At 44.3% G+C, this 27,570-nt stretch overlaps 1 protein-coding gene across 1 annotated transcript in view; it reads left to right on the top strand.

Moving 5' to 3' along the window:
* Nucleotides 1–3,062: 3,062 nt before the first annotated feature.
* Nucleotides 3,063–27,570, top strand: part of LAMB3 (laminin subunit beta 3) — an 88,098-nt gene continuing 63,590 nt past the window's right edge. The window contains exons 1-3 of the mRNA XM_084853405.1: nucleotides 3,063–3,130; nucleotides 4,338–4,397; nucleotides 6,089–6,243. Of these exons, the coding sequence (XP_084709531.1) occupies nucleotides 4,373–4,397; nucleotides 6,089–6,243 (180 nt within the window). The 5' untranslated portion in view covers nucleotides 3,063–3,130; nucleotides 4,338–4,372. The remainder of the gene's footprint in view (nucleotides 3,131–4,337; nucleotides 4,398–6,088; nucleotides 6,244–27,570) is intronic.

Genomic DNA, 27,570 nt, shown 5'->3' with positions numbered 1-27,570 from the left:
TGGTAGCGAAAGGGCCTTCTTGGTGGTGGCCCCCTGATTCTGGAATGATCTCCCCACTGATGTCTGCTTGGAGCCAACATCTTTTAAGCATCAGGTTAAGGCTGTCCTCTACTCCCAAGCATTTAACAGCATATGATGGGATTTTAAGGTCTGTTGTTTATCAGGCCATGGTATCTTATTGTAACTGCTTTTTTAGCTGTTTTAAATTGTTTCTACATTTTGTATGTTAGGTTTTTTTTATATTATGTTCTTGTTTTGAAATTTTATGAACCGCCCAGAGAGTTTTAGCTATTGGGCAGTATAGAAATGAAATAAACGAAATGAAGTTTGAAGAACACACCATTTTGTCTCTCTTTCTCTCACTCTGCTAATCTTCCCTGACATGCTGAGAGCTGTTGACTACAAGGTGGCTTGTTGAGTCAAGATTCCACAGTGAAAAAGTTGGCACCGCAGCATTAGTAATTGGAGTCTGAGCAAGCAGTACAAAAGCAGGCACACCCAGACTCTCTACCCGCTTACTGAACATTCTTGACACACCCAGGAACAGAAGAAAACTCCCAATCAACCCTTCAAATCTTTTAGCCTTAGGAGACAGATCATGATTTCCCCTCCTTTTTTAACCCCCTGAGCTACAGATCTTGCTTTCATTTTAAGAACTAAAATAGAAAACAGAGTTATGCCAAGTGGGATCTTAAGAAAAATGCTTGAGTCAGTATCATAGCTGGCCTTGCAGTTGTAAAAAGTTGGAAAGGAACTGTAGGTGAGAATAGTACTTCCTGTGCAGTAAAATATACGGTTTAGGGCTCAGCTAAGTTCACAGTGCCATAGATAAGATAATTCACAGCAAGATGTGAGAGTTAGGGAATGGGACAAATCTGTCAATTTCAGTTTCTCTTAGTTTCTCATTTTTCCAGTCTAAAGTTTGGCCTGTCTTGAACTTTGACTGAATTTCTCCAGTCTTCATTTCAATTCACCCTGAAAATGTAAAAAGAATGTTTGCATGAAAATTCATAAGTATTTTGGGGCACGTTTCTCCTAAGAGAAAAAAGAGTTCAGGACAAAAAATTTTGCACACAAGTCACAGTATTTTTAGAATAAACATTATAAAATACTATAAAACATTTCTAAAAATAATTGTATACAACATAGCTAATTTATAAAACATAGCTAATAGCTAAGATTGCTGCATTTTCAAATATTAACAGATAATGCATGTAATATATGCATTTCCCCATGCATTTCCTATGCTTCCAGATGGAGGTCTCCTAGTGCTACCTACGAGAAGGCATTATGCAGCAATTCTGTCTTTCCTTCCTTAATGGATTTTCTGCTGAAAGGAAAATGTCAGGGAAAGTGGTGGTGGTGAACCATGGGAAGTATAACTGAAAGATGTCGTCTAGACTCCCATAAAATTCTGTGACTGGAGCAGCATGATGGCACCATAAAAGCTGTATCTGGAAGCACCCTGGGACCTCCTGGACACAAGGCATGCGATCTGTTACTGAGCCATGATCGGCGCTATTGCAAACATTCCGTTGTCATTGTTACTGAGAAGACCTTTAGCATGAATATGTGGTGGGAAAAAAATGTGGAGGTTCCATTCCTATCCATGTTCCACTGGACATGATTCTGCACACACGTGGAGGTTGTACATTCGGTGTGCTCGTTCTGCTCCTGTGCAGCATCCCAGCACACAGAAAATTAAATTAGCAGATACAGTTCTTCCTGGCATGAGATGAAATGGTGGGGAAAACTTCATCTGTTACGTTTTCTGTGCGTTGGGCTGCTGTTTAAGGCCAGAGAAATAGCACCAATAAAAAGTCAGCCCTATGTGAAAGCAGAAAAATGAAATATGGGGCTTTCCAGAGGGTGAAGTGAAGAAAAAGTGCAGTCATTGCTAATCTCTGTTATCCACCCTGATAATGCCCCAATAAGTCCTGCTTTGTGAGGAAAGTGATATTTCCCAGCAATCAGAGCACTAAATGTACTTCTTATAAAATAGCGAATTCTGTGTGTGTGCGCGCACGTGCACGCACCTCAGCAAGCATAATTATCCTTCATGCTTTGTGGTCATACTGGTCTCATGGGCATCTACTGGATGGTTCTTTGCCATCGCTGATAGGGACATCTCAAAAACTTTGATAGTCCTATCATCTTCAGTGCCCCACTTTTTCAACAGTGCTTTCATCCTTTCCTTGTTCTTTTTGTTTCCTCGAAAGTGTGTGCTCATTCTCTCCAATACCGACATACGTGTTTCTTAAACCTCCACGCTGCATGTATATATCTTGAAATGCAAACCTCTCCATCAGAACTATTATCCACAGGAAAAATAAATACACCTTGGACGCAGTAGCTCTCTCTCTGCCCCCTTGCACAACTATATGAGATTGAACATCATTCCAAAGGTTTGTGTGTCATTTTCCTGAGTAATATGAATGAATTAGAAATGGAATTCAGTGTATTGATTATTGAGTGAGTTGCTTTTTAAATTTTACCATATGCATTATTTTTTCCTTGCATGAACAGTTTGTATGAAATGGATTGCTAGCAATGGCTATATTTTACATGAAATATAGCTCCTAAATATGTGAAATGTGACCCATCTCTTCTTTCAGGTCACACGTAACCTCGGAGTAACCCTGTTTGATGGACATAATTCCTTTTATTCTATTTTGTTGTGTCCTTTTTGGCTGAGGGAAGATCCTTGTGTGACTTTAGAATACCAATACTAGTATGAAAAGATATTATTTTGATTTATGGATTTCCCTGTTGGTGCACCGAAGCAAAACGAAACAGCTCTCTATCAGATGTTTTAAAAATAACTGTGTTGTATATTCTTGAATTTGTGCCTATTTCTTAGTTGGTGAAAAGATCTCTGGTTCATTCTGCAGTGAACCAACATGTGCTCACTGTCTAGGAGGTATAATGAGTTATACAGTATATGGGTGTGTCTGTCTGAAGAGATCATTGAATCACTCCTTTTATCATTATTACTACACCCACAGGAACTTACTTCCCCAGGTGAGGCTTGTTTAAAAACGGAGAGTGGAAGACAACGGCTCAGGAGACCAGGGAAGGGATTCAGGTTGACCCCTGCAAGCGAGAAGAGGAAAAGTCTAGTACAGAGCAGGTATGTTCTATACAGTGAGATATCGGCAGCTGTAAATTGTCCCTTTTGGCACAGAAGCTATGGCAAAGTATTTCCGAATCTTACTTGAGAGATTACTGGTGTGCTTTGAGCTGGCTATTGACTCCTGATAGTGGGGGTTTGGTTTGGTAACAAAACAAAATAATTCAGTCAGTTTGATTCACTTGTCCTAAAAGGCTTGCAACTCTTCAGGAAAGGAAGAGGAATTTTGTTATCCAGAAGGAAGCAGACAAAAACAAAACAAAAAGCACTGAAAGGTGGGGACAACAGCACATGCTGCAGGTAAAGTTTTAGAAAGCAGCTTGCTTGCTTTATAGATTTATGTTTTAAGAGTTATCTGTATGCTCTGTGTTTGTACCTTGATTTATAAGAGAGAGCTCCATAGATACCCAAAGTTATCTCTAAATAATCAGGTTCTCCAAAGCCTGAATAGAAATGTAGTACTTTGTGTTCCCTGCAGTTGATTAATGCTTTGGAGAGAGTCTTATAAGCAAATGGCCCAATTGAGACGGTCACGGTACTAGTCCTGAAAGCTAAAGAGCACACCTGTAATACCCATAATTTAGAATAAGTTTTCTTGTACATACACAGGACTGCCAGTGAAAATTATGCTGTGCATATCTGTGGCCTGGTTTCGCATAGGATGCCCATAGATGTACTTGTGAATCATACATTGGTTGTGTACCAAAGTGCAACTGATACAGCTATTGGGCGGTATAAAAAAAGTAATAAATACATAAATACATAAACTCTGCAGTGTTGGTAATGGGTTTTCTTACAATATATTATTTCTGATTTGAAAAGGAGTAGATGCCAGTGCAGAACATCTCTATATTCTAATGCAGTAGTCACAGTTTTTCCATGAGTGGGTTTTCCCATTTATTTCAGTTAATGTAACATCTCTGCCCATGGTGCATCTCTTTTTGTGCGCAGAACTGCCTTCTTCATTGAAGGGAATGGAAAGCCAGGATAGCTAGAGGAGGTCTGTGTGGCGTGACAACATCCATTTTGCCTCTCCCATCTGCTTTTTGCCACATTGAACCTGCATTTCTCTGCAGTGCAGAACCAGCTATAGTGAAATTACATAATTGCAAAACAGTGGTGCACAGCTGATGCTAAAGAAGGATTTAAAGGGTTGATAGGTTGTCCATTTCCATGCCACTTAATTTATATTTTATATTTATCTCAGGCGAATCTTTAGCTTTGTGGGATCTCATCATCATCATGTGGATATTTCTTTTTTTTCTGGGTAAGTGTTTCCTAAACATGGATCTTAAAAGAAGAAAAGTCAAGTCATTGAGACTTAACTATTATTAGTGGTAAAATCAGAGGTAAATTCTGTGGTCCAAAGATGCTTGCATATAATCTCTATATGAAACTGGCTAAAAATCATCTACATTTTATCCAGACTATTCACAAAAAGTGAAAGACCTGGGCAACAACAACTTGCCAGAAGTAGTCAAAAGATGCTACTGGGCTGACCACCCCCCTTGCATAGCCTGCAGTGTTTCACATAAAAGCCCTATTAGATGTTATTCTCTCATGCAATTAATAACGTGCGAAGGGGAGCAGTCCTACCCCCACCATCCATGCATGGGGGTGAGGTGGGGGGTAAGGCCAGCAATAGGGAAGCCTGCTTGAATGCATATAGGCTCTCTCTCCCCACATGATCTGGCCCCCTGCGCAATCAGGATTCCAGATCACAAGATTCACCAGACCTCCCCACTACAGTCTGAATCTCCTCCTCAACACATAGATGGCGGGATGGTGGTAGAGATGTGAGGGAGGGGGAAGCAGCGGGCGTGGCACTGCTCTCCCACTCAAGCACTGTTAATCATTTGAAGAATAACACTTGAAGAAGGCTACATGATCACCATGATCTTATAGAATAGGTCAGTAGCAAGTGTGCCATGAGCACTCTGTCACAAGAAATGAACATTATATCAGGGATCGTTTCACTGATGGCAACTGCTTTCAAGATACCTGCATCTTTTGCACCATTTTCTTAAAAGCATGGATATTGAATTGATGAAGTAATGTGTTTGACAGGAGTGGTTCCCGTGTGTCAAATGGGGTAATGGTCACCACGTTACTAGTATCAATTAATAGGGGGGAAAATCTAGTTAAGCATTTGGATACATAGAGTGGTGTAGTGGTAAATTTTGAAGTGCCAGACTTTATCAGGACAGCCCCCATAACCACGCCCCTAAGGAGAGGCCAAAAATTCTGGCAGCTGTGTGGATCTATGTCAACAAATCAGTTCCAGCAGTTTTCATCTCTACCAGGAGCAGGTCTTTTATAAATCTACTGGGTCTTAATTGCCCATTCAAGACCAGGCCACCCCCAAATAGTTTACATTACAACAGTTGTGACAGCTCACAACTATATATTGTTGCTGAGAAAATTCATTCCCACCCTTCTCCAGCTATTGTGAAGATTGCAGCTAAACTCAGAGGGAAAAGGAAATTCTAAAAGGAGTGGCAGATGACAGCATCCCTGCTAATAAAAATGTGCCAGTCCTGCATCCTTGCGAGCCATGGCTCCAGTACACAACTGGACATGTGGATACTACTTAGCATTTCTATAGTGCTTTTGAATATTCAAAGTGCTTCACATTCTTTCATTAATCCTTATAACAATCTTGTAAGGATCAGTATGATTATCTACATATTACAGATTAAGTGTGTATAGGATTGCAGCCTGAGTGACTTTCCTAAGGCCACCTAGTCAGTTTATTGCAGAGATACACTTCCTAATTCCTAGACTTCCTAATTCCTAGGTTGGTTGTTTAGCAATGATACTTCACTACTTGTGTTGTCTCTGGTTGCTTCTGGGAAGCTATTGGGCTTTACAGTACCACAAAAAATTGTGGTTTTGTTTGTATCCTCCTTTTGTTTTAATGAAAGGCATTATTAAAGTCCAGTTCTTGTTTCATTCTAGTTTCTCCACATCTCCTGGCTGCACAGAGGACTTGCTCACATGGGGCTTGTTACCCACCTGCGCGAGACCTTCTTGTTGGAAGAATCCATCATTTGAAAGCCTCCTCTACCTGTGGACTTGTCCAGCCCGAAACCTACTGCACTCCATATGGGGAAGTATGTATTACACAAGTATACTTCGCCACTGAACAGATAAAAAATGGTGTCTCATAACTAAAATCACTGTCTCTTTAAACTCAAAGAGACACAGTGGGTGATTCACCTTGATGACAGTGTATTCCATGGGCCTTGGGGTACATATATAAAATGGAGTAAAAAATGCCCTTAACTCTCCACAGAGAGTTAAGGGCATGAGTTTCTCCACCTTGCCTGAATGTGGCATACCTAATATCAGAATTCTAATTACGTCCAACACTTTTTTAATGCAAGACATAAACTAACTTGGATATTTCCCTTTATGGAATCAAACCATGGGGCTCCACACAACACATCCTCCATGGACCAACAGTTAACTTGTTCCAACAAGCAATAATATTCTATGTGCCTTTTCTGTTTCAATGTGTACCCTTATTAGAACAAAAAATTGGATTGCATGTTAACTGTATTTATACCTTCGTGTGTGTGTTTGTGCCCATTGAATACCACACAGCATAACCATTCAGTGTTTACCTCAGGAGCCTTTTGATTTTGGCTGTGTTCCCATGTAAATATGTAAATAGCATTAGGTACTTTTGTAAAGGGCTGTGCAGGGGGGTATCCCTTTCTTACACATTTTTTAAGAACAGGAACTACATAATGTTGTCCTTCCTGCCCAGGGGATCATGTTCAGCATTGTGGGCCTAAGACATTTTCCTGTCTGAAGTGAAGCCCAAATGAAATCTTCCCTGTCCCCTCATTAGGGCGATCATTAAAAAGAAAAAAAAACTTGCTGCACTATTAGACACCAAATTCTGGCCTATAGCCCCTAATGGGGATACCTGAAATAGGTTGCTTCACCCTGTTGTACAGTAAGACCAGCCCCAACGTTCATAGAAATTATGAGGAGGTATCCTGGCCCTTGTATCCTAGGAAGGGGAGAAACAGGCACTATTCCTGTAATGTTCTCTCAGAGGAACAGTGCAAGATTTAGGGTATTGCTCCTTTTACATAAGAAATACATTCTTTTATACCTATTTCAGCTTCACTCCTAAAGTTCACAGCTATTTCTGGCAGGACACCTTCACTTTAATATATGCATGGCAGGGAAGAAATTTAGCTAGGGAAGGTGTTTTAACCCCAGAATTTCCTGGCAGGGAAAAACTTAACCTGTTGGATTCTTCCATGCCAGGTGGCTGTTAAGGCATAATAGCCCTGTTAGGGGAAAAATTGGTAACACTACTGGGCCTTTCTGTGTGGACTGTACAGAAGTTAAAAGAGTGTTAAGGATTTAAATTGTATTATTTTCATCTGTTTAGGCTAACTCACTGCCCCATATTTAACTTCACCATACTGAAGCAGGGAGAGCTGGAGTTATAATGTACAGTTATAATTTATTCCTTCTTGACCTTTGTCTCTCAAAATTTTAGAGCAACCAGCTGCCATTCATTTCCCATGGGTCTGTCTGCACGTGCATGCAGAACTGTGCACATGCAGGCCCATGGAGGGCTGGTTCACCCTTGGCCTGGCTACACAGGGCAAGACCGCCATGAAATGGGATGTGGGCTCATACAATCTCCCACACTACTCGTATAACATTTAATGACAATCAGAGCCTCTGTAAGTACCCATGGGTATAAGACAGGGGTGCAGGGCCCCAGGCTCTGGGCCAAATACAGCCCTTCTGGGGTCCCAATCCAGCTCCCTGGAGTTCCCCAGACAGCTATACTCCCTTCCCGTGGCATTACCCCCTTTCCTTGACTATTGATTGTTTGCCAGTTTCCTGGCTGTTGTGCAGTTTTCCTCATTCTAAAAGGTTGAAATGCTTCTCGTAAGGCTTAGTTACTGGCACTAAGAACTGTAAGCCAAAATATGCTGGTATTTTTGGGCCTTCCTTTTGGAGTTTTATCAGCATTGTTAAAAGTGTCTGGTGTAGGGATATACGAAAAGTACTTACCTTTCCAATCCAGGGCATCTGTGGTGGGGGGGAGGCACTCTGTCCCTCCCCCCGGAATCCTCCCTGGCCGGCTCCGCTCTGCGCAACTCCTCGGAGCCGCCAGCCGGGGCTGCCCACAGCTGGACTTCTGTCCGCTGCTGGGCTGTGCTGCCTGCAAATGGCAGCCACTGTAGCGGCTGCCATTTGCATCCTTGTGGAGGCTGTGATAGGCTATGTATATATTTACGTAGCCTATCGTGGCAAAAGACAGGAACACAAATGGCGGCCGCTATGCCATTTGCGTCCCCGCCTTTTTCTGTGATAGGCTACGTAAATAGGTCACGGCCTCCACAAGTGATAGGTCACGGCCTCCGCAGGGACGCAAATGGTGGCCGCTACGCCATTTGCATCCCTGCCAAGCCATGATAGGCTACGTAAGTATCTACGTAGTCTATCACGGTAAAAGGCAGGGGCACAAATGGTGTAGCGGCTGCCATTTGTGTCCCTGCCTTTTGCCGTGATAGGCTACGTAGATACTTAAATAGCCTATCACGACTTGCCAGGGATGCAAATGGCGGCCGGCGTAGTGGCTGCCATTTGCAGCCGCAGCCCGGCAGCAGCCGGAAGACGACCCGGAGCTGCCTCCGCCGCCTCCGGAGCCACCGCCACCACCGGAGCCGCCAGGTAGGCTCCGTCCCGGGGGGATTCCGCGGGATGGCAGGGGGGATTGCTCCATTCTGCCACAGACTCTAGGGGGCCGTGGCGGAACAGCCAAAAGAATCCAGCCTCACTGGAGTCTGTGGCGGAATTCTCCAACATCCCTAGTCTGGTGTGATGTTTAAATTGGACTTGAGAGAGGAATTTGGGAAATGAGGGAGGTACATTGAGAGATAACTAATTGTGGCTTTTCATAACATACACAGAAGATCACGTATTTGTACTCCATGTTTGTGTGTGTGTGTGTGTGCAGATACACCCCCCCTACAGATTCTGGGTTCATTGTTACCCATGGCAACAAGCCACTGTGCCTGGGTTCGCATGTCACAATAAACTGTAGCGACTGCCTGCCGTGGCTTGAATATTCACAATGGCAGCTGGCATCTGCCACAAACCACTGTTGCTTATTTAAGCCATAGTGGGTGCTGCTGATTGTGGAAACCAGGTCACAGACTAGCACAAATTAGAGCTCTTGTTTATCCCTAAACATGTATCAAAAAAGTTGCTAAATATTTTACACCTCTTCAGTTGCCCTAATCAACAATAAGTAGGTTAAAGGGTATTCAAGGGTGACTAACCGGTCTTACAATTCCAGTGCTTCAGCATTACACTCATGTTTATTGCTAAGCCTGACTCATCATGGTAACTGTGTGGATGTTACTGGCTAATGGCTTTCTGTATAGACATTGTAAGATCTTTTACCTCTCGGGATGTGTAAATTTGAGATAGGAATAGAGCTTTCTTTCCAGTGTACTCATTTGGGACTGTAGGGAATGGTAGCTAAACGATTTTGTCAAACCAGATGTGACTCTAACACTGTTCCAGTTTGGGTTGCTTGCTCACACATTACCATTTTCCTATACAAAGATAATCTCTATGCATTAAAGTACATAGTTGTCATAATACTAGAAGCCTGTAATAAACGAATAGCCCGACTCATTCAAAGCAACATGTGAAATTCACCTGCCCTCTAAACACAAACACATTGCTCTTCAGCCTTAAATACTCTGTTACGATTGCCAATGTCTAATTCTGCAGTGCCATTAAAATAGGGAAGGACAACTTGTGGCCCGTCAGATGCTTTGGAATACAACTCCCATCATCCTTCACAATTAGCTATGCTAGCTAGTGCTGATGGGAGTTGTAGGCCAAAACATCTGGAGGGCCAAAGTTTTCCACCCATGCATTAGAAGCTGCAACTGGGACAATGCCCCTGCTGGATGTCTAGATACAGTCCTAGCAACTACTGCCTTTAGCTTCTCCATTTCTCCCCAGCATTTCTGCATCCCTCCCTCCCAAGCCCTTCTTGGCTTTAAGTCCTGTGATGTTTCTTCATCCCTGCTTCCCTCAGATTAGTCCTTTCTTGCCTCAGTTCCTTGTAGGGATGTCAGAGAATTCCGCCACGGATCTGAGAAACCTGTGGCGGAACGGCCTGCCACCCCCCCGCGGATCCCCCCGGGGATGAGACTTACCTGGGGTGGATGTTCCGGGTGGCGGTGGCTCCGCTGGCGGCGGCTTTGGCGGCTGGTCTTCCGACTGGCTGCCGCCATTTGCAGTCTGGTGTTTGGTTTTTTTTTTACAGAGACGTGATAGGCTACATAAAGACTTACCTAGCCTATCACATCCCAGTAAAAAAAAACAAACGCGTACGCAAATGGCGGTGGCTACGGCCGCCGCCATTTGCGTTCCTTATTTTTCGCCGTCTTAGTCTACGTAAATATTTACGTAGACTATTACAGCGAAAATAAAGGGGAACGCAAATGGTGTAGTGGGCGCTATTTGCATCCCTTTTTGATTCTCCGTTTTAGCCTACGTAAATATTTACGTAGGCTAAAACGGCGAATCAAAAAGGGACGCAAATAGAGCCCACTATGCTATTTGTGTTCCCCTTTATTTTCGCCGTAATAGTCTATGTAAATATTTACGTAGACAAAGACGGCGAAAAATAAGGAACACAAATGGCGGCTGCCGTAGCCACCGCCATTTGCGTATGCCCCCTTTTTTTTTTTTTACCCAGCAGCCACCGCGGCCGGAAATTCGGCTGCGGACGGCCCTGGCCTGGCCGGCTGCTCCGCGGAGCTGCCGCGGAGCACAGCCAGCCGTTGAGGATTCCGGGGGGAGGGACGGAACGCCTCCCTGCCCCATGAACAGAATCCGCGGAAAGGTGACTTTCGTACATCCCTAGTCTTTGTTTTCTCTGTCTTTTTTCCACAAGCTGCTTAGCCTTCCTTTCAGTTCCTCTTTTTCGGTTCTATCCTGCATTTTGTTGTTCTCCTTCCTTCAGTCTCCTATCATCTGGGCTGCCTCTGTCTCTTAGCTTCCCTACTTTTCTTGGGGCTAAACTAGAGGAGACAATAGAGATCTATTATTAGATCTCATGTTTTTAACATTTTGGGAAAAGCTGTGTGTGTGTGTGTGTGTGTGTGTGTGTGTGTGTTGAAAGGGGAGATATTATTGATTCCAAACCAGGAAACAACTTTGACGTGGATCAAACCACTCTGGCTAGGCATGCCCCAGAATTTCTCTGTTTTTCAGGATCAAACACCTTCAAGAAAGGAGAAAAAAATATATCTTCAGGTGTTTTGAGACTTCATGCGCCTTCCTGATATAACTGCAGCATTTCCAGTGTTTCACATGCACGCAGAAGAAATATATCATGTACTCTGGTCTTCACTGACATGTGCAGATTGTTCACATTGTGATCCATACAAAAGAATCTTGCTAAGGTGTTGTTTTGTTAAAAGACAACAAAGAGTCTCATGGCATCTTAAAGATGAACAGTTTTATAATGGTATAGGGTTTCATGGACAAGAGTCCCCTTCAGCAGATGCATGAAATGTTATGGAGTCTGGAGCTGTGCCATCCTGAATGGATTTAGAAAAGCACTTGGTTCATTTCAAAATCTAAATGAAGATGATCAGTTAACAACCATTTTAAAACAGCATTGAAATCAATGTGGCCTGCTCCCAAGCAGGTTGCAGGTGACTGCATAGGACTGTAGCATTTCAGCCTGATCCTATGCACATTTACTTGAAAAGAATTTCCACTTTCTTTCTCTCAAGTAACTGTGCAGAGGATTGCAGCATAAATCTTAGCTGATTTGGGAACATTGCATTTTCTTCAAATCGAGGCTAAACTTACAAGCTCAAGCAGGGCTCTTGCTTCTAGTATGCAATTACCAAGGGGCTGAGATTTCAGAGAGCAGAGAACCCTCCCCTCTCTCTCTTGGAATTTCTAGGGGCAGAGAGCTGTGCATTGTTGGTAGCAGCAGAAGAACGGCCAGTAGTACTAGGGTAGCCGGATGCAAAAGATGATAGAGCTTCCATATCTTTAATAGTTGAGTAAAAGAGGAATTTCAGCAGGTTTAGCTTGCACGACAGGCTATACCTGTTGAAATCCCCTCTTCTACACGACTGTTAAAGGTCCTGTCCTCTTTTGCATCTGGCTACCCTAAGCAGTACCCAGCTACACCTCTCTCAACCCAAACACAGGCCACACATTTCTAGGAGGCAGACCATTCATTCTTTCACGATGCAAGCAAATAATCAGGTATCTTTCCACTGCTCCCCACTCAACCTTTGTGATGTCTGCCAGGAACCAACACAAAGCAGTTGGTGAAAGATACCCAAATGGAACTGCTTGGTTTACATAATTAGCAAGTCATTTGCATAATATCCAAATTAGACTGGCTCAATTTGGGGATTCTGGGACATTGTGACCCCATCTCTACTTAGTATACATTAACCTCTCCCCTTTATCAGATGAGCAGCTTAATTTTTAAACCACAAGCTTCCTGGCATACTTTTCATGAGGCTATGTATCACGTTCCCATTTTTTGTGCCAAATGGTGGAAAGTTTTTAAAGTCCATTTTTTTTGCAACCTCTGCACAGGGTGTGGGAGGAGGGGCTGTGCTTGCTTGCTTGCTTGGTTTCCTCACACTCTGCTCTGCTGGCCAGTGTGTACTGTCTGAGTCTAGTGCCAATCAGGGAAGCATCCCAAAGTGTGTTTTGTGTCCCAAAGCCTTTTGCAATCCTGGTAAGTTCCTAGCTGATGGAAGCCCTCCAATCTGGAGCCTCTTGTCTGCTGCCTCTACTTTGGCTGTGATTCCTTCTAACCTTTATACTTTGTACCCCCACAGTGGCAGCCTGTAGCCCAGGAGGAGGCAAAGTGCAGCTTACATATCCACTACTGGGATTTATACAAAAAGGAACATTCACCTTAATTAGCGATTTGGAGGTGCTTGATCTCAAAACCTTGTTGAAGTCTAGGCTGATACACATATCTGTGTTGTCTTCTTGGGCTGATAAGAATAGGTGGCTAAGGTTCTTGCCTCTTGTCCCCCACCCCCGAAAGGGCCCCTGTATCTTTAACAGGTTTGGGACAGGCAGGAATTCAACAGGAGAAGTCTTTTCTAGCACACAAATGTAGTCATGGGGAAGTGTTCCTCTCCTAAATTTCTGCTTGTTGTGCATTTTATTTTATCAGGGGGAAAATACACTGTTATTTGGCTTTTAACCTAAGTTTTCAAAGCAGCTTAATAAGAAGAATAAAACCATTCATACATCCAGTTAAAACAGAGATGGCAAAGCAGCAGAAAATATAATAAAGCAGCAGCTACACATCAATTGAATGCCTGGGTGCCAGACTAGGTGTGAGGCAAGCAACCCTGGGGAGAGCATTCCAAGCACTCCAACAGTTCAGGTGCCACCACTAAAAAGGCCCTTTCTCTCATTCACCACCTGACTAATCTTTGATGGCAGTGGCATGCAGAGAAGAGCCCTTGATGCAAATTTTAATTCATAGGTAGGTTCATATATGTTACTTATTTTTTTACATTTATATCCCACCTTTCCTCCAAGGTGCTCAAGATCAGATGCAGAGGATTGGAAATAATGTATTAACATTTTACCTTGCCCTTCCTTCAAGGAGCTCATGGCAGGATACATCCCCCCCCCCCCCGCATTTATCCACACAACAATCCTGTGATGTAGGTTAGGCTGAGAGATAGTGATTGGCCCAATATCACTCAGTGCACTTCATCACTGCATGGGCGTTTGAACCTTGATCTCCCAAATCCTTGTCCAGCATGCTAACCACTACACTTACTCTTAGGGCTAGGATTAAAGGCATAGGAGTTCTACCAGAAAGAAATGACAACTCTAGGGGCAAGTTACTGAGCTGACCCAAATTCAGTAATTAACTTCTGCTTCCTGTACCTTACCTTCCATGGTGTAGTGGTGACTATGTGATAGGCATATTGCCTGTGACTGTCCTTAAAATACTGGTGGAAGCATTAAAATATGATGGTGACATTTTGAAGCTCCTGACATTTCTTGGGGGAAAAAATAACAGTGGCAGGCTGATTGAAATATTCTGTTTTCATCTTTGTGTGAAGTGCTTCGCACGATTTAAACTTTTTCATGTTGAGGCCAGATAATCTTGGAGGCTTATACATGAACTCGCCAACCTAACTTTCTCAGCGTTTATCATATGAAAGGCTGTGGATAGTAAGACATTGTTTGTCTTAGGTCAAGGACATTGACTCTCATGATTATCTTCCCTGGCAATGAGGGACTGTTACCGCATGATAATCACAAAGAGTGAGAAGATGCTTTTATCATCTGAGATATGGCAGGATAAGACAACTACGTATATGTATATAGTATATGCTGGGCAAGCTGAGTGAAAGAGTGTCACCTCAGCTGCGGTCCTAAACATACTGGCCCTGTTCAGATACACTTGGGGAGAGGGTGGTTAGAGTAATTATGGTGCACGGGCCCGCCAGATGATCATGGAACCATGAGGTGCCTCATGGTTCCACTAACCACCCCCCTCTGTAGTTATCTGGCAATTGTCCCAGCATGGGTAGCACACATCCCATCATCCTCTGCAGCACGAATGGGATTCCAGTGGCTGCTCCTTCAGCCGAAATGGCTGCACGATCATAGAGAAAGTCTGCGGCTGGAGCACCACCAGTAGTAGTGGATGCTCTAGCCAGCAGACTCTATGGTTGCGGCCTGGAAGTCCTCTGGAGGCTCTGTTTTAACTACTGGGGAGCCTGCCAGATGTCTTGATAAGCTACCCCAGGGGCGCTTGGCCCTGTTGCAGGGGGGTGGTTAGCTGGGGTGGCTTATTAACCACGAGGAATGTAGTTTTCTCTGCCCCCCCCCCCATGAAACACTAAGCTACTTTGGTTAGCAAAAAATGACTAACCATCATGGCTTAGCGTGACATCTGAACAAGGCCACTTATTTGGAAGCAAGTCTCATGGAATTCAGTGGAACTTGTTTACTTCTGAGGAAACACAACAATAATGAGATTATAGGTCATAAAAACATACAGGTAGAACTCAGCAAGATAGATAGAGAGAAGCTTTTTAAGGCAGGAGAATGCTTTAGTTGTAGGGTGGCCATGTGTCCTACTTTACAAGGGACAGTCCTGTATTTGAAAGGCTGTTAGAGAACAATTCTCTGTTTCAAGGCATCCTTTGTTTCATGGATGGGGACTCTGTGGCTCTCCAGATATTGTTGGACTGCAACTCCCATCAGCCCTAGCCAGCATAGCCAATGGTGAGAGATGATGGGAACTGCAGTCCAACAACATCTGGAGGGCCATATGTTCCCCATCCTGCTCTATTTGAAGGGCTGCCCAGTCCAAGTGTGGTTTGAGAATAAACCATTGGCAGGGAAAGCAGGGGCCTTGAACCCTAACATTCTTCACTCTAGCACAGCATAATGCTGGTTGCTGTTGGTGCTGATGTGGAGAACTGCTCTCCAATGTTACGGCTGCTGCCTGGGGTGCAACCATATGGAAACATGTTGGTTGTTTGGTTGGTTGTTTGGTTGGAGTGCCACAGCCCTGGCACAAGCTTTCCCATTGCCTGAGGTGGGAGAGGATACACACTGCTGCCTTGTGCCCCCCTTCCCTTTACTGCATCATGCCCCCAACCCCTTTCCCTTTATAGGATTGCCCCACTTCTCCTTGCCTCGTCATGTGCCCCCTTCCCCTTATCTTTACTACCACTGCCACATCGGCTCTCTGGAGAGCTGCTTGACTGGAAGAAACAGCTGGCCTTGCTATTGTGAAAGCTTGCCAGCCCGCTGTCTGGCTCTTGCTGAGAGGATTCTCAGCATGAGCCAGAGAGCGGGTGGCTGAAAGCAGCCACCTGCCCTCTGTTTTCCCCCGAGGATCCCCTCAGAATGAAGCTGAGGGCAGGCAGCTGCTCCAGAGAGCACCGCCGGCCACTCTCTCACTGCGACATTTGCCACAGAAGGAGAGTGGGATGGGTGGGGCTCTCTGGAGCACCCAGCAGCATCTCCAAGCAGGTGCCTGCTCTGGAGAATCATGCTGGCCCTGGCCTCTCACTGCTGCAAATGCCACAGTGGGAGAGGAGGTGAGGAGGAGTGGCGTAATTCACTGCTATGACAACGCCTGAAGTGGGGGCTTCATCCCTCCTCATGGGATGGCCAGCCCTGGGCTGCAATGCTTGAAATGGGCCTGAACAAAATCAGCTTTCCAGCTCAGCAGAATTAGGGGACTATGATGGAAAACCGTAGCCAGTATTTTTTATCCTAATGAGTGTGCATGCTCAGATTTTTTAAAAAGGCCTACTTTGTAAGCGAGGAGCAAATAGCAGGAATGATGGTAGTACATCTACCAGGGGGTACATCTGGAAGTTTGAGAAACTGTTGTGGCCATAACTGTAAAATGGCTCCCGTGGGCTAGTCACAAAGAACAAGTAGCCTGCCTAGAAGCATTCATGGGAAATTAAAATGGCAGTAGCTATAGGTTCCCACTTCACAGCTATAGGTTCCACTATAGGTTCATCGTAGCTGCCAGTAATAAAATGTTTTAAAAAGGACTTTTAAAAAATAAAAATTGGGAAGAGCAGGTGCCTCACTGAGCACCAAGGAAGGTGTCTCATAGTAGCAAAATCTGGCAGAGAAACAACGCTCATGCTGGCCTCCCTGAAATCTCCAGTGACATAAATGCAAAAGCTAGCTCCTCCACATAACCTATTATTAATAGCATTGTGCAAAGGGTTCTGTCTCATTCATTCCCATAATGGCCTTGTGTTTGGTAAGTTACTAATTTTTCCGTTTAATAGATACTGAACTGAGACCTACACATACTGATTTTCCTCCTTCCAGTTAAGTTCCATTTACTTGGAACTCAAAAGTACAGAACTGGGAGATTCCAGTAACAACAGCAAATCCTTCCAGTCAGGCACTCCTTGCTTGCATCACTTTTGACAAGGATATGTTCTAACCTGTACAGTTCAAATCCTTACCAGCATTTTCTGGCCTTTCTGTTTATTTCATCTGTTAAAGCTGTGATCTGCCACAGAAACTAATAATCTTTGTGTATACTCAGATGAAAACATGACATACTGTTTTCTACTACCGTTCAGCAGAGATTCTAATAAGAATGGCTGGCTTGTGCATTGTGGTTCTTCCAATCTGTCATTTGAGCAGATTTTTCCAAAACTTTTCTTATGAGGTAGAGAAAGTGCTTAGTGAACAAATCTGTGAGACAAGCACTTGCATGTTTCCAAAAAGAAATATGAGTTAGAGGGATTGCTTTATCAATTTCAAGAGGCACTGTACTCTAGACTATTACTGTAGCTTGCTAGTTCTTAAAGTCTGTCTAGCCAGGGAAAATGGTAGAACACACAGCCATAAGCTGCTTTTGGCAACAGGAAGTCTTTGTAGTTTTGGCTTGCTGACCTGGTTCGCATATAACGACAACCTGGAGTATGAGTTGTTGCCTTACCCAAAGTTTGCCCATGATTTGTCTGCCAGACAATCATGCAAAGCACAGGTTGTTGTTTCAATTCTTGGGTTGTTTGAGTCCCTCCTCCTCCTTCTGCTCCCTTGCTGTATCCCATATGCCTTTGTGGTGCTATAGTACTGGCATGTAGAATGGCTTGTTTTTTTGTTTAGTTTTAATGACTCTTGTGCGCTCCCTCTGTAGCCTGGCAAAACAACCTATGGTTCTGGGTTTACACATAATGGCAACCGATAGTTAAAACAACCCAAAGTTCACAACCCAACAACAAACTATGGTTTCTCTTCCTGGAATATTCATGGTTAACAACCCATAGTTCCGGGCTGACATGTAACAACAACCCAGGATTCAACAACCCATACTCAACCCATATTCTGGTTTGTCATTACATGCAAACTAGGGGATTACATGTTGGATTTGGACAATGGGGGAGGCCTGGTTTCAAACACCTGTTCATCCATTTAGCTGAGTGGGAGACATCGGGCAAGTTGCTATCTGTCAGCCTAACCTACATCACAGCATGTTTGTTGTTGTTTTTATTTTGTTTTGTTTTGTTATATTATTTTATTTCAGATATTGCCATGCTTAGCTGGCTTTTCATTCCATATGACAAAAGAGGGTGCTTGGGGATGGTGGCTGTACCGTAAGTCCTAGAAACAAAAGACCTATTGGGTCCTTCCTGCTTTCTCCATCCTGTTAACAAGATATGACTTTTCACCCTAATGACTGCCTTAATGACCAGGGTCAAGGCTGGCGTGCAACAATAGGAGCACACTGCAGGTCATACCTTACCAGATATCACTCTTGGTATCCAGCACATTCATGTTTTGATCAATTTTTACCCCACCTTTGCCTTTGGGGCATGCATTTTAGGAAGTCCATTAGAAAACTGAATTGCTTGATCTAATCTTACATGACCCCTCTCACTCTCAACCCCATTCCTGTGCTTTTTCTCACCATTGCTGAAGCTGAGGATGAAGATGCCTGGCTTATTAGCTATGTCTCAATAAAATGGAGTTGGTAATGTTCACTCAAAAGAGAGCTGCTTCGTAACAGAACTCTACCACCACATTGTGCTAAATATGTAGAAAAGACTTGTGCTGCAGCACATCGAAAAGTTAGTATTGACTGCAGCAATACAGTTGCATGGAACAGATCTGCTAATCAGTATGATGGGGTTCTCAGGAATATCCATAAGGATATTAAACTGCATCAGGGCTAGGAACCTGCTGTTTTACACCCAGGAATCCAGCCTGGAGATTCTGGGCCTTTAGCATGGTGCCTGATAGCAATTCAACCTTTAAAAGTTCGTGTTATTGTAGTGGTCAGTATATATACAGACTTATTACATGTACCATGTAAATTGAGGCACTCACAGCTCTGGTGTGTTCATCCGTGCTTTATGTACACATATATTTGCTGTCCTCAAATGCTCCCTCCCCGTATGTGTTTTCCTTGAGGTATATGCTATTAACTTTATTATTAGATCAATTTATAAATCTGTGTTTTAAACAGCAAGGGTAAAGCAGCAAGCTTAAAGGTATAATGCTGATTTAAACAGAAAAGTCCACTGCTCTTAAAAGAACCGTGCTGGTTTCCTTGCATGGCATCTCTTCAAATTGTCAGCCTATAAATCACGTAATGTATCTGACCTCCTCATGGAACTGGTTTCAGCCAGAGTTGAGATTATTACAGCATTCAGATCAATCTCAACATTTTTGAAGCTACTTCAGACTCAGAGGCAAGATTGCAGGCATTCCTCCCCCCCCCCCCGAAAACTGGGAACATGCCAAGCTAATTCTTTTAATTTAAAGGAGACTTGGTCAACATCACGGTTCTAGAGACAGCATCTCTACTACCATGCATAGGTGTACTGAAGTTGCAAAAGAATCTGTCTATTACTGCATGAGCATTGTGTTTCAAGGTGGGGCTCTTACAAGATGATGTGGAAGTGTGTACAGACTTTTTGAATGTAATGGAATAACAAAGTTTTTATGGAGTATAGCTGAAGTAGAAGTAGAATATGAGTCCTGGTCTGGACATTTTGCTGCCTCAAGTGGAGCCCAAATGGTGCCCCCTCCAGCATTCATTCAGACACTGGCCCAGTTCACATGACACAAGGGTGCTTAATAAGCCACAGTGGCTTGTTAATCACTCCTGTGCATGCTGGTCGCATGCTGGCTCATTTCCTTAATTACCCTTGCCAGGTGTGGCTTGCTACATGCGAACCTGGTGAGGGTGGCCGGCTGAGGTGGTTAGCAAACCACCCAGAAACCCTTCAACAAAGCATGAGTTCTGGGTGGTTTGTTAACCCTCACCAGGTTTGCATAAAATGACAAGCTGTGCCCAGTGAAGAAATCGGGTGGCATGCCCCCAGCATGTGCAGGGAAGGTTATTTATTTATTTATTTATTTATTTATATTTATTTATTTAATTTCTATACCGCCCAATAGCCGAAGCTCTCTGGGCGGTTTACAAAAATTAAAACCAAACACACAATAAAACAATTTAAAATATATAGAACATTAAAACCACAATATAACAATACAACCACAATAAAACCTAGCAGCAGTACAGGAGTTTAAAATACAGATTTAAAACAGCAAAGATAAAAATTTAGAAAGCTAAAATGCCTGGGAAAATAAAAAGGTCTTCACCTGGTGCCGAAAGGAATACAATGTAGGCGCCAGGCGAACCTCACTAGGGAGCTCATTCCAGAGCCGGGGTGCCACAGCAGAAAAAGCCCTCCTCCTAGTAGCCACCCGCCTCACTTCCTTTGGCAGGGGCTCACGGAGAAGGGCCGCTGACGATGACCTTAAGGTCCGGGCAGGCACATATGGGAGGAGGCGATCCTTCAGGTAACCTGGCCCCAAGCCGTCAAGGGCTTTAAATGTTAACACCAGCACTTTGAATCGGGCCTGGAAATGAACTGGCAGCCAGTGCAGCTGGAAAAGTACTGGCGTAATATGAGCTCGCAGGCCAGTCCCTGTTAACAATCTTGCTGCCCTATTTTGGACCAGCTGAAGTTTCCGGACCGTTTTCAAAGGCAGCCCCACATATAACGCATTGCAGTAATCCAGACGAGAAGTTATCAGAGCATGGATAACTGTAGCTAGGCTATCTCTGTCCAGATAAGGGTGTAGTTGGTATACCAGCCTAAGCTGATAAAAAGTGCTCCGTGCCACTGAGTTCACCTGTGCCTCAAGTGACAGTTCTGGATCCAAGAGCACCCCCAAACTACGAACCTGATCCTTTAGGGGGAGTGCAACCCCCTCCAGAACAGGTTGAATATCACCTAGCCGGGCAGACGAATCACCCACTAACAGTACCTCCGTCTTGTCTGGATTGAGTTTCAGTTTATTGGCCCTCATCCAGTCCATTACCCTGCCCAGGCACTGATTCAGAACAGCCACTGCCTCACCTGGTTTTGATGAGAAAGAGAGGTAGAGCTGGGTGTCATCCGCATATTGATGGCACCTCAGCCCACACCTCCGGATAACCTCCCCCAGTGGTTTCATGTAGATGTTAAACAGCATGGGGGATAAAATAGAGCCCTGTGGAGCCCCATGGCACAATTGCCATGGCACAGAGTAATAATCCCCCAGCACCACCTTCTGGAATCGGCCATCCAAGTAGGAGCGGAACCACTGTAGTGCAGTGCCTCCAACTCCTAACCCAGACAAACTATCCAGAAGGATACCATGGTCGATGGTATCGAAAGCCACTGAGAGGTCCAGGAGAATCAACAGGGTCGCACTCCCCCTGTCCCTCTCCCGGCAGAGGTCATCCCACAGGGCGACCAAGGCAATTTCCGTTCCAAAACCAGGCCTGAAGCCCGATTGAAATGGATCTAGATAATCTGTTTCATTCAACAGTGCCTGGAGCTGTCCTACAACCACCCGCTCAAGCACATCCTCTGGGTCCAGGTTAGGTTTTTTCAGGAGTGGTCTAATTGCCACCTCTTTTAAAGCGGCAGGCACCACTCCCTCTCTCAAGGAGGAATTTACAACCTCCTGGACCCAGCCAGACAACCTCTCCTTGTTTGATTTAATAAGCCATGAAGGGCAAGGGTCAAGCACATAAGTGGTCGATCGGACTTGGCCAAGCACCTTGTCCGCATCCTCAGGCCTCAGTAACTGAAACTCATGCAATAAAACTGGACCAGACGGTGCTCTGAACACCTCTACCAATGGAACTGCATTAATGGTGGTGTCCAATTCATGACGAATCTGAGCGACTTTATCCTCAAAGTGCCGTGCAAACTTGTCACAGCGTGCTACCGAGGGTTCCACCATCTCTCTCCCTGGCCCAGAATGTAACAGACTGTGAACCACTCGGAAAAGCTCCGCTGGACTACACTGAGAAGATGCAATGCTGGTGGAAAAGAACTGTCTCTTTGCCACCCTCACCGCCACAGGGTAGGCTTGATAGTGGGCTCTTACCTGTGTTCGGTCAGACTCAGCACGAGTTTTCCTCCACCTGCGTTCTAGCCGTCTCCCCTCTTGCTTCATTGCCCTCAGCTCAGGTGTATACCAAGGAGCTGGCCGGGCTCTGCTCAGAGGGACAGGGCACTTGGGCGCGATTGTGTCAACCGCCTGAGTCATCTCTGCATTCCACAGAGCGACCTGGGCTTCGACAGGAGCACCAGCCATACCAGCAGGAAAATCCCCCAGAGCCCTCTGGAATCCATTGGAATCCATTAATCTCCGGGGGCGGACCATTTTAATAGGTCCCCCACCCTTGCAGAGGGGAAAGGCTGCCAGGAGTCTAAACCTCAGCAGGAAGTGATCTGACCATGACAAAGGGACAGATGTTAATTCATCCACTTTCAGATCACCATCCTCCTGCCCAGTTGAGAAAACCAGATCAAGTGTGTGTCCTTTTATATGCGTTGGGCCAATAACATGTTGGGACAGCCCCATGGTTGTCATGGCAGCCATGAAGTCCTGAGCCGCCCCGGATACAGTGGCCTCGGCATGGAAGTTGAGATCCCCCAGGACCATCATCCTAGGGGTCCTCAACACCAAGTCCGAGACCACCTCCGTCAGCTCAGGCAGGGAGTCTGATGGGCAGCGGGGTGGGCAGTACACCAACAGAATACCTAATCTGTCCCGGGTACCCAACACAAGGTACAAACACTCAAGATCTGTACTCGAATGAGCAGGAAGCCTGGAGAGGGAGATTGAATTCCTATAGACCACGGCAACCCCCCCTCCCCAACCCTCAAGTCGGTGTTGGTGCTGCACCGAGTACCCAGGAGGACACAGCTGGGAGAGAGTGACCCCTCCCAGTTCCCCAACCCAGGTCTCAGTAATACATGCCAGGTCAGCCCCTTCATGCACAATCAAATCATGGATGAGGGAGGTCTTATTTTGGGCCAACCTGGCATTCAGCAGCAGCACCACCAGACCCGAGGGCAGACTGGTAAGGCTGCCAGGAACCATCAGGTTGGGGGAAGAACCAGAAGAGGGGACAGCTGTAAGGTGTCTAGCCCCAATTCTCCTCAGCTGGCCTGTTAATCCCCCAACACCATACCTCCCCCTGCCCGTGACCACAGTTATGGTGGCACCTCCCCGACCCCCTGAGTTGCCCAATAGTCCTCCCAGGCACATATTAAAATGTTAGGATATAAAATGCTCAACAGTTTAAAAAAATATAAGAGGTAAAAGAGATAAAAGAGAACAGCAGCTAAGAAGGAGCAGATAAAGTCCACGTTTGCCCCTTTCCCCTTGTCTTTAAAGCTGCTGCCCTCCGCTGCTGCTATTTGCTGCTGGTATTGTGGCTGCTGGTGTCTCTGGAGAGGCAGGTGGGTGGGTTTTATTAAGCACCCGTGCATGTGTGAACCTGGTCACTAATTCCTGCCTCCAATTATCCTTCTCTCATGGTGCTTGCCTGAGTCCTACTGGCTATATGGGAGGTCAGGGAGAAGAGAAATATTATGTACATTTCAGTTCACTGCAGCTCAAAAAGGATATTTTAGAGCTGGAAAAGGGCAAGGATCTGGCAAACCTAAGATTTTCACTTAGCATAGGCCACTTATGAATTGGCCTCAAAGAGAAAGTACATCACCACAAAAGAGGACAAAAGGGGGCAGTGATTTGTATAACATTTGTATATGCTAATTTATATGTATTGATGCACATTTAGAAATTATTATAATTTTAATAGAAATACAGTAAATCTCGCCATAGTGTGGAAGACTGTGCCAGGTGACTTATGTGCCTGCCTACTCAGTGTGGGGTTTTAAAAGTAGCGGGGGGCGGGTGAGGGAATAAGTGGAATAATACAAAACCTATGCTGTCCTTTCAGATCGTGGGAGCTCAGCTGTGGATGGCATGTCTTGCCCACTTCTCTTAGCTCATAGAAATACATGGAAGTGCGTGAGAATTCTATTTTGGGAACTTTCCTTAATAATGCGACTTGTTGCTATATTTATATCAAAATTAGACATATAAAAAGCATTGTGCAACCCAGCTTTAATGGATGACCTTGTTCTGAACTGACTTATCATTCCTCTCAGTCCAGCTACCGCCAATCTTTGATATATCTTTCACTGGTTTTTTTAAGTCTTAGAACTGTCCCAGCTCTACTGTGATTTATGTCAAAGCCAGCAGTTAACAGCTCCATTAATAGCTCAGATGTAAAGCTGTAGAAAGCTTCAACCTGAGAAGCTGGTTATTGACAGCCTGGGGCTGGAGGACAAGACAGAAATACATGACCATGAAGTGCCCTAACCAAGCTTCAAAGGTTTCTCATGCTTGAGGAAGCAGGAGGAAAGGGTAGCTTTGCTGAGGTATTGTCATTCTGCCTTGACCCTGGTTTAATATGTATCCACACATTTCTCTTTCCATAAAAGGCTGTGAGCAGCTGGAGAGGCAGTACATATATTGGCGCGTTATGCCAACTTAATATTCCTTACATGAGTAGAATGACCTTCCTTCAGTTCCAAGGCCACACAGGGATAATTGACTAATATACAAGACAACAACTAATGTACACCTGAATAGGGGGTCTCTGTAGAAGCTATGTGTGTGGGGGGAGGTATGTTGTTTGCAGGAGCTCAGCTATTTGCTTTGCTGCAGAGATACACAGATTGTATTAAGACTCCGGGTGCTTCCAAATGGCTAGCACTACTAGTCAAAAGACATTGCTTAGCTATTCCATCCTTCCCTCCTTAACAGATTTTTTTTGTGGCAAGAGAAAATATGGAAGAGGCAGTGGGAAGGTTACAAATGGAAAACAATGATGACTGGTCGCCCTGTAAAATTCCATTATTGAGGCAGGATGACTGCACAATAACAGCTGTGTCTAGGCCCTCAGACCTGGCATTTTCTGCCAACTGCCAGCTTGGAGTTGGTCTTCCTTGTCAGTCTCACTGCTCTGAGTGTGTTATTTATATTGCTTTTAAGATGTATGTCCTGCTTAAAATGTATACCCTACAGAAAGAGCCATAGCTTAGTGGCAGAACACTCAGTGACAGAGCACTCTACCCAGGGATCAGATCCCAGGTTCAAATGCCGGCATTTCCAGCAGGACTGGGAGAGACCCCTGCCTGAAACCCTGGACAGCTGCTGCCAGTCAGTGTGGACAATACTGAACTAGACAGACCAATGGTATGACTCAGTATAAGGCAGCTCCCTGTGTTCCTACTAGCCCTGGCTGAAAGGACTGTCTAAATGGTTTACAATACAATTAAAATAGAACGTAAAAATGCAGTTGTTGAAAACCATACATAAAGCCAATATACATAAACTATGCATAAACCATAAACCATGCATAAAGCCAGTATATTAGCTGACATAAATTTTGTGCTCTGATAAAGCAATGCAAATACCATGCTCTTCTATCTATTAAGTATCAGATTTCTTACCTTACCTTATGTTCATGTTTATTTACAAGGCATATTAAATACTTGATGACTATGTTCACCATGCCCAGTCCATTGTGGATTATAAAAACAGCGAGTGAGAATGAGATACATACACACACACACACACCTAAGCTGATTTTAATGTGATTTACTCTAAATACTAAAAATATTGCTAGAGTAAATCACATCGAAATCAGTTTGTATGGTCTGCATTTAATAATTTCCCTGTCCTGATTTGTGCTCTGTTTCTGTGTTTTTCTCAGCACTGATAATTATATCTCATAAAATAGGTACTACTCATGCAATGCAAAGTGATCTTATGCATGTCTACTCAGAAGAAGTCCCGCTGTATTCAGTGGAGGGTACTTCCAGGTGAGTGTGCACAGGATTGCAGCCTTAATGGCCATTTAGAAAAACATTTCACAAATCTTTTTATCCTACAGTTGCCAACTCTTTTACAGGCAGGATTACCATGCATTTCATGGTTGCATGGCATGTGGAAATTAAGCTGTGAAGCTTTTTCCATCACTGTGTGTCTGTGCTATGGAAAGCACAGGAGCCCTGTCAGATGAAAAGTTGACAGTTCTGGGCTTCTCCACATGAGGCTAAAATCCCAAACCCTTCATGGGGCTTCTGCTTCCAGATTCCTAGCGGGATTTAGATTGCCTTCATTACATGTGGTTTTCTTCTGGGATTTTTCTTTCCGGGCAAGTTTTATATGTTGCATTATACAGCCACTAGATGGCACTGTGGTATAGCTGCAATATAGCAGGATTCTGGAAATTTGTCAAGCTACAAAGCTTGACCGGAAATTTATCAAGCTTCAAAGCACAATTAAATCTGTCATCGCATTTTCCCCATTGAGAATAATGTCACTATAATGGCCAGAAAGCATGGGAGGGGACCTGGAGGTTGATGACATAATGTAAAGGACCAGCAAAAAAAGTGAATAACAAGCGTGCAATAAAAGCCTCATGTAGAAATGCCTCTTCACTTCCAGCTTTTTCAGTTATTTCAATTTTTTAATTTTTTTAAAAAAATCTTGCTGGGTACCTGTTAACTTGGTTTAGTATATTCACAAAGGAGACTTGAGTGGTTTTTAGATGAATATTTCTCATTGCTGTCTATTTTGAAATGCCACAGAAACTGGTTTGCCAGCTAGGCAGGGAAAAAAAAAACTTGGTCTGGCCCATTCTACCTCCTGTGCCTTCTGCAGAACTCTGTGATGCTTTTCATGGTCTGGAGCTAAATATTATCACCTGCTAAATGCTGCAGATCAAACTGCTGTTAAAGGGACAGCTGTAGCAGCCACCTCCAATTTTGCACAGGGATAGCTCCCGTCTGGCTATGTGTGACTAAAGAAAAATGTAACATCACAAATATTGGATCCAAAGTGCCCCTGTACAAATGGAAGCTTGTCATTCTGAGGGACGTCAGAGTGCCACTCACATGAAACACTGAAAGGAGACTTCTTTTCAGGGTTTTTTAGATTGTGTTTCATGTGAGGGGCAGCAGTGGGACTGAGGCGTGAAAGCCTAAGTATGTATGTGGAATATTGCACACTATTCTTTGGATGCAAGTAAATAATGTTTAACCTTCCACATTAGAAGACAGATAGCAGTGAGGGAGGGAGTGTAATTGAACCCCCAATGATGGAACGTCTTTGCCAGAGGCAGAACCATTGGGCTGAAGCAGTTTTAAGACTACAGATTTTATGATGCAATGTGACCTGAATACAAAAGGAAATCTCCATTTGACTATATCTGGAGTTTACATTCTACTGGAAAAGATGAAAGTGGTGAATGACAGGAGTGGAGTGGAATGAATTTAAAATCAGGCAGAGATTTCCCCATGAAAATCCATTCCCTAAAACAATGAAAATGAAATTGGAGACAGATTTTATTGGAGGGCACTGACTCATCTTCTCATAAGCACACAAGCAGTTATTTACTGAACTGAACAGAAAACCCAGGATCAAGACTGCTTACACTGCCCCCCCCCCCGAGGAAATGCATCACCAAAAAAAGAGGACAAAAG

The sequence above is a fragment of the Heloderma suspectum genome, chromosome 4 (assembly GCF_057233095.1).
Source record: "Heloderma suspectum isolate Gila_16-S chromosome 4, 16-S_ref, whole genome shotgun sequence".
NCBI lineage: Eukaryota > Metazoa > Chordata > Lepidosauria > Squamata > Helodermatidae > Heloderma > Heloderma suspectum.
The sequence above is the reverse complement of the archived record's forward strand: the minus strand, read 5'-3'. Positions and strand labels throughout refer to the sequence as shown.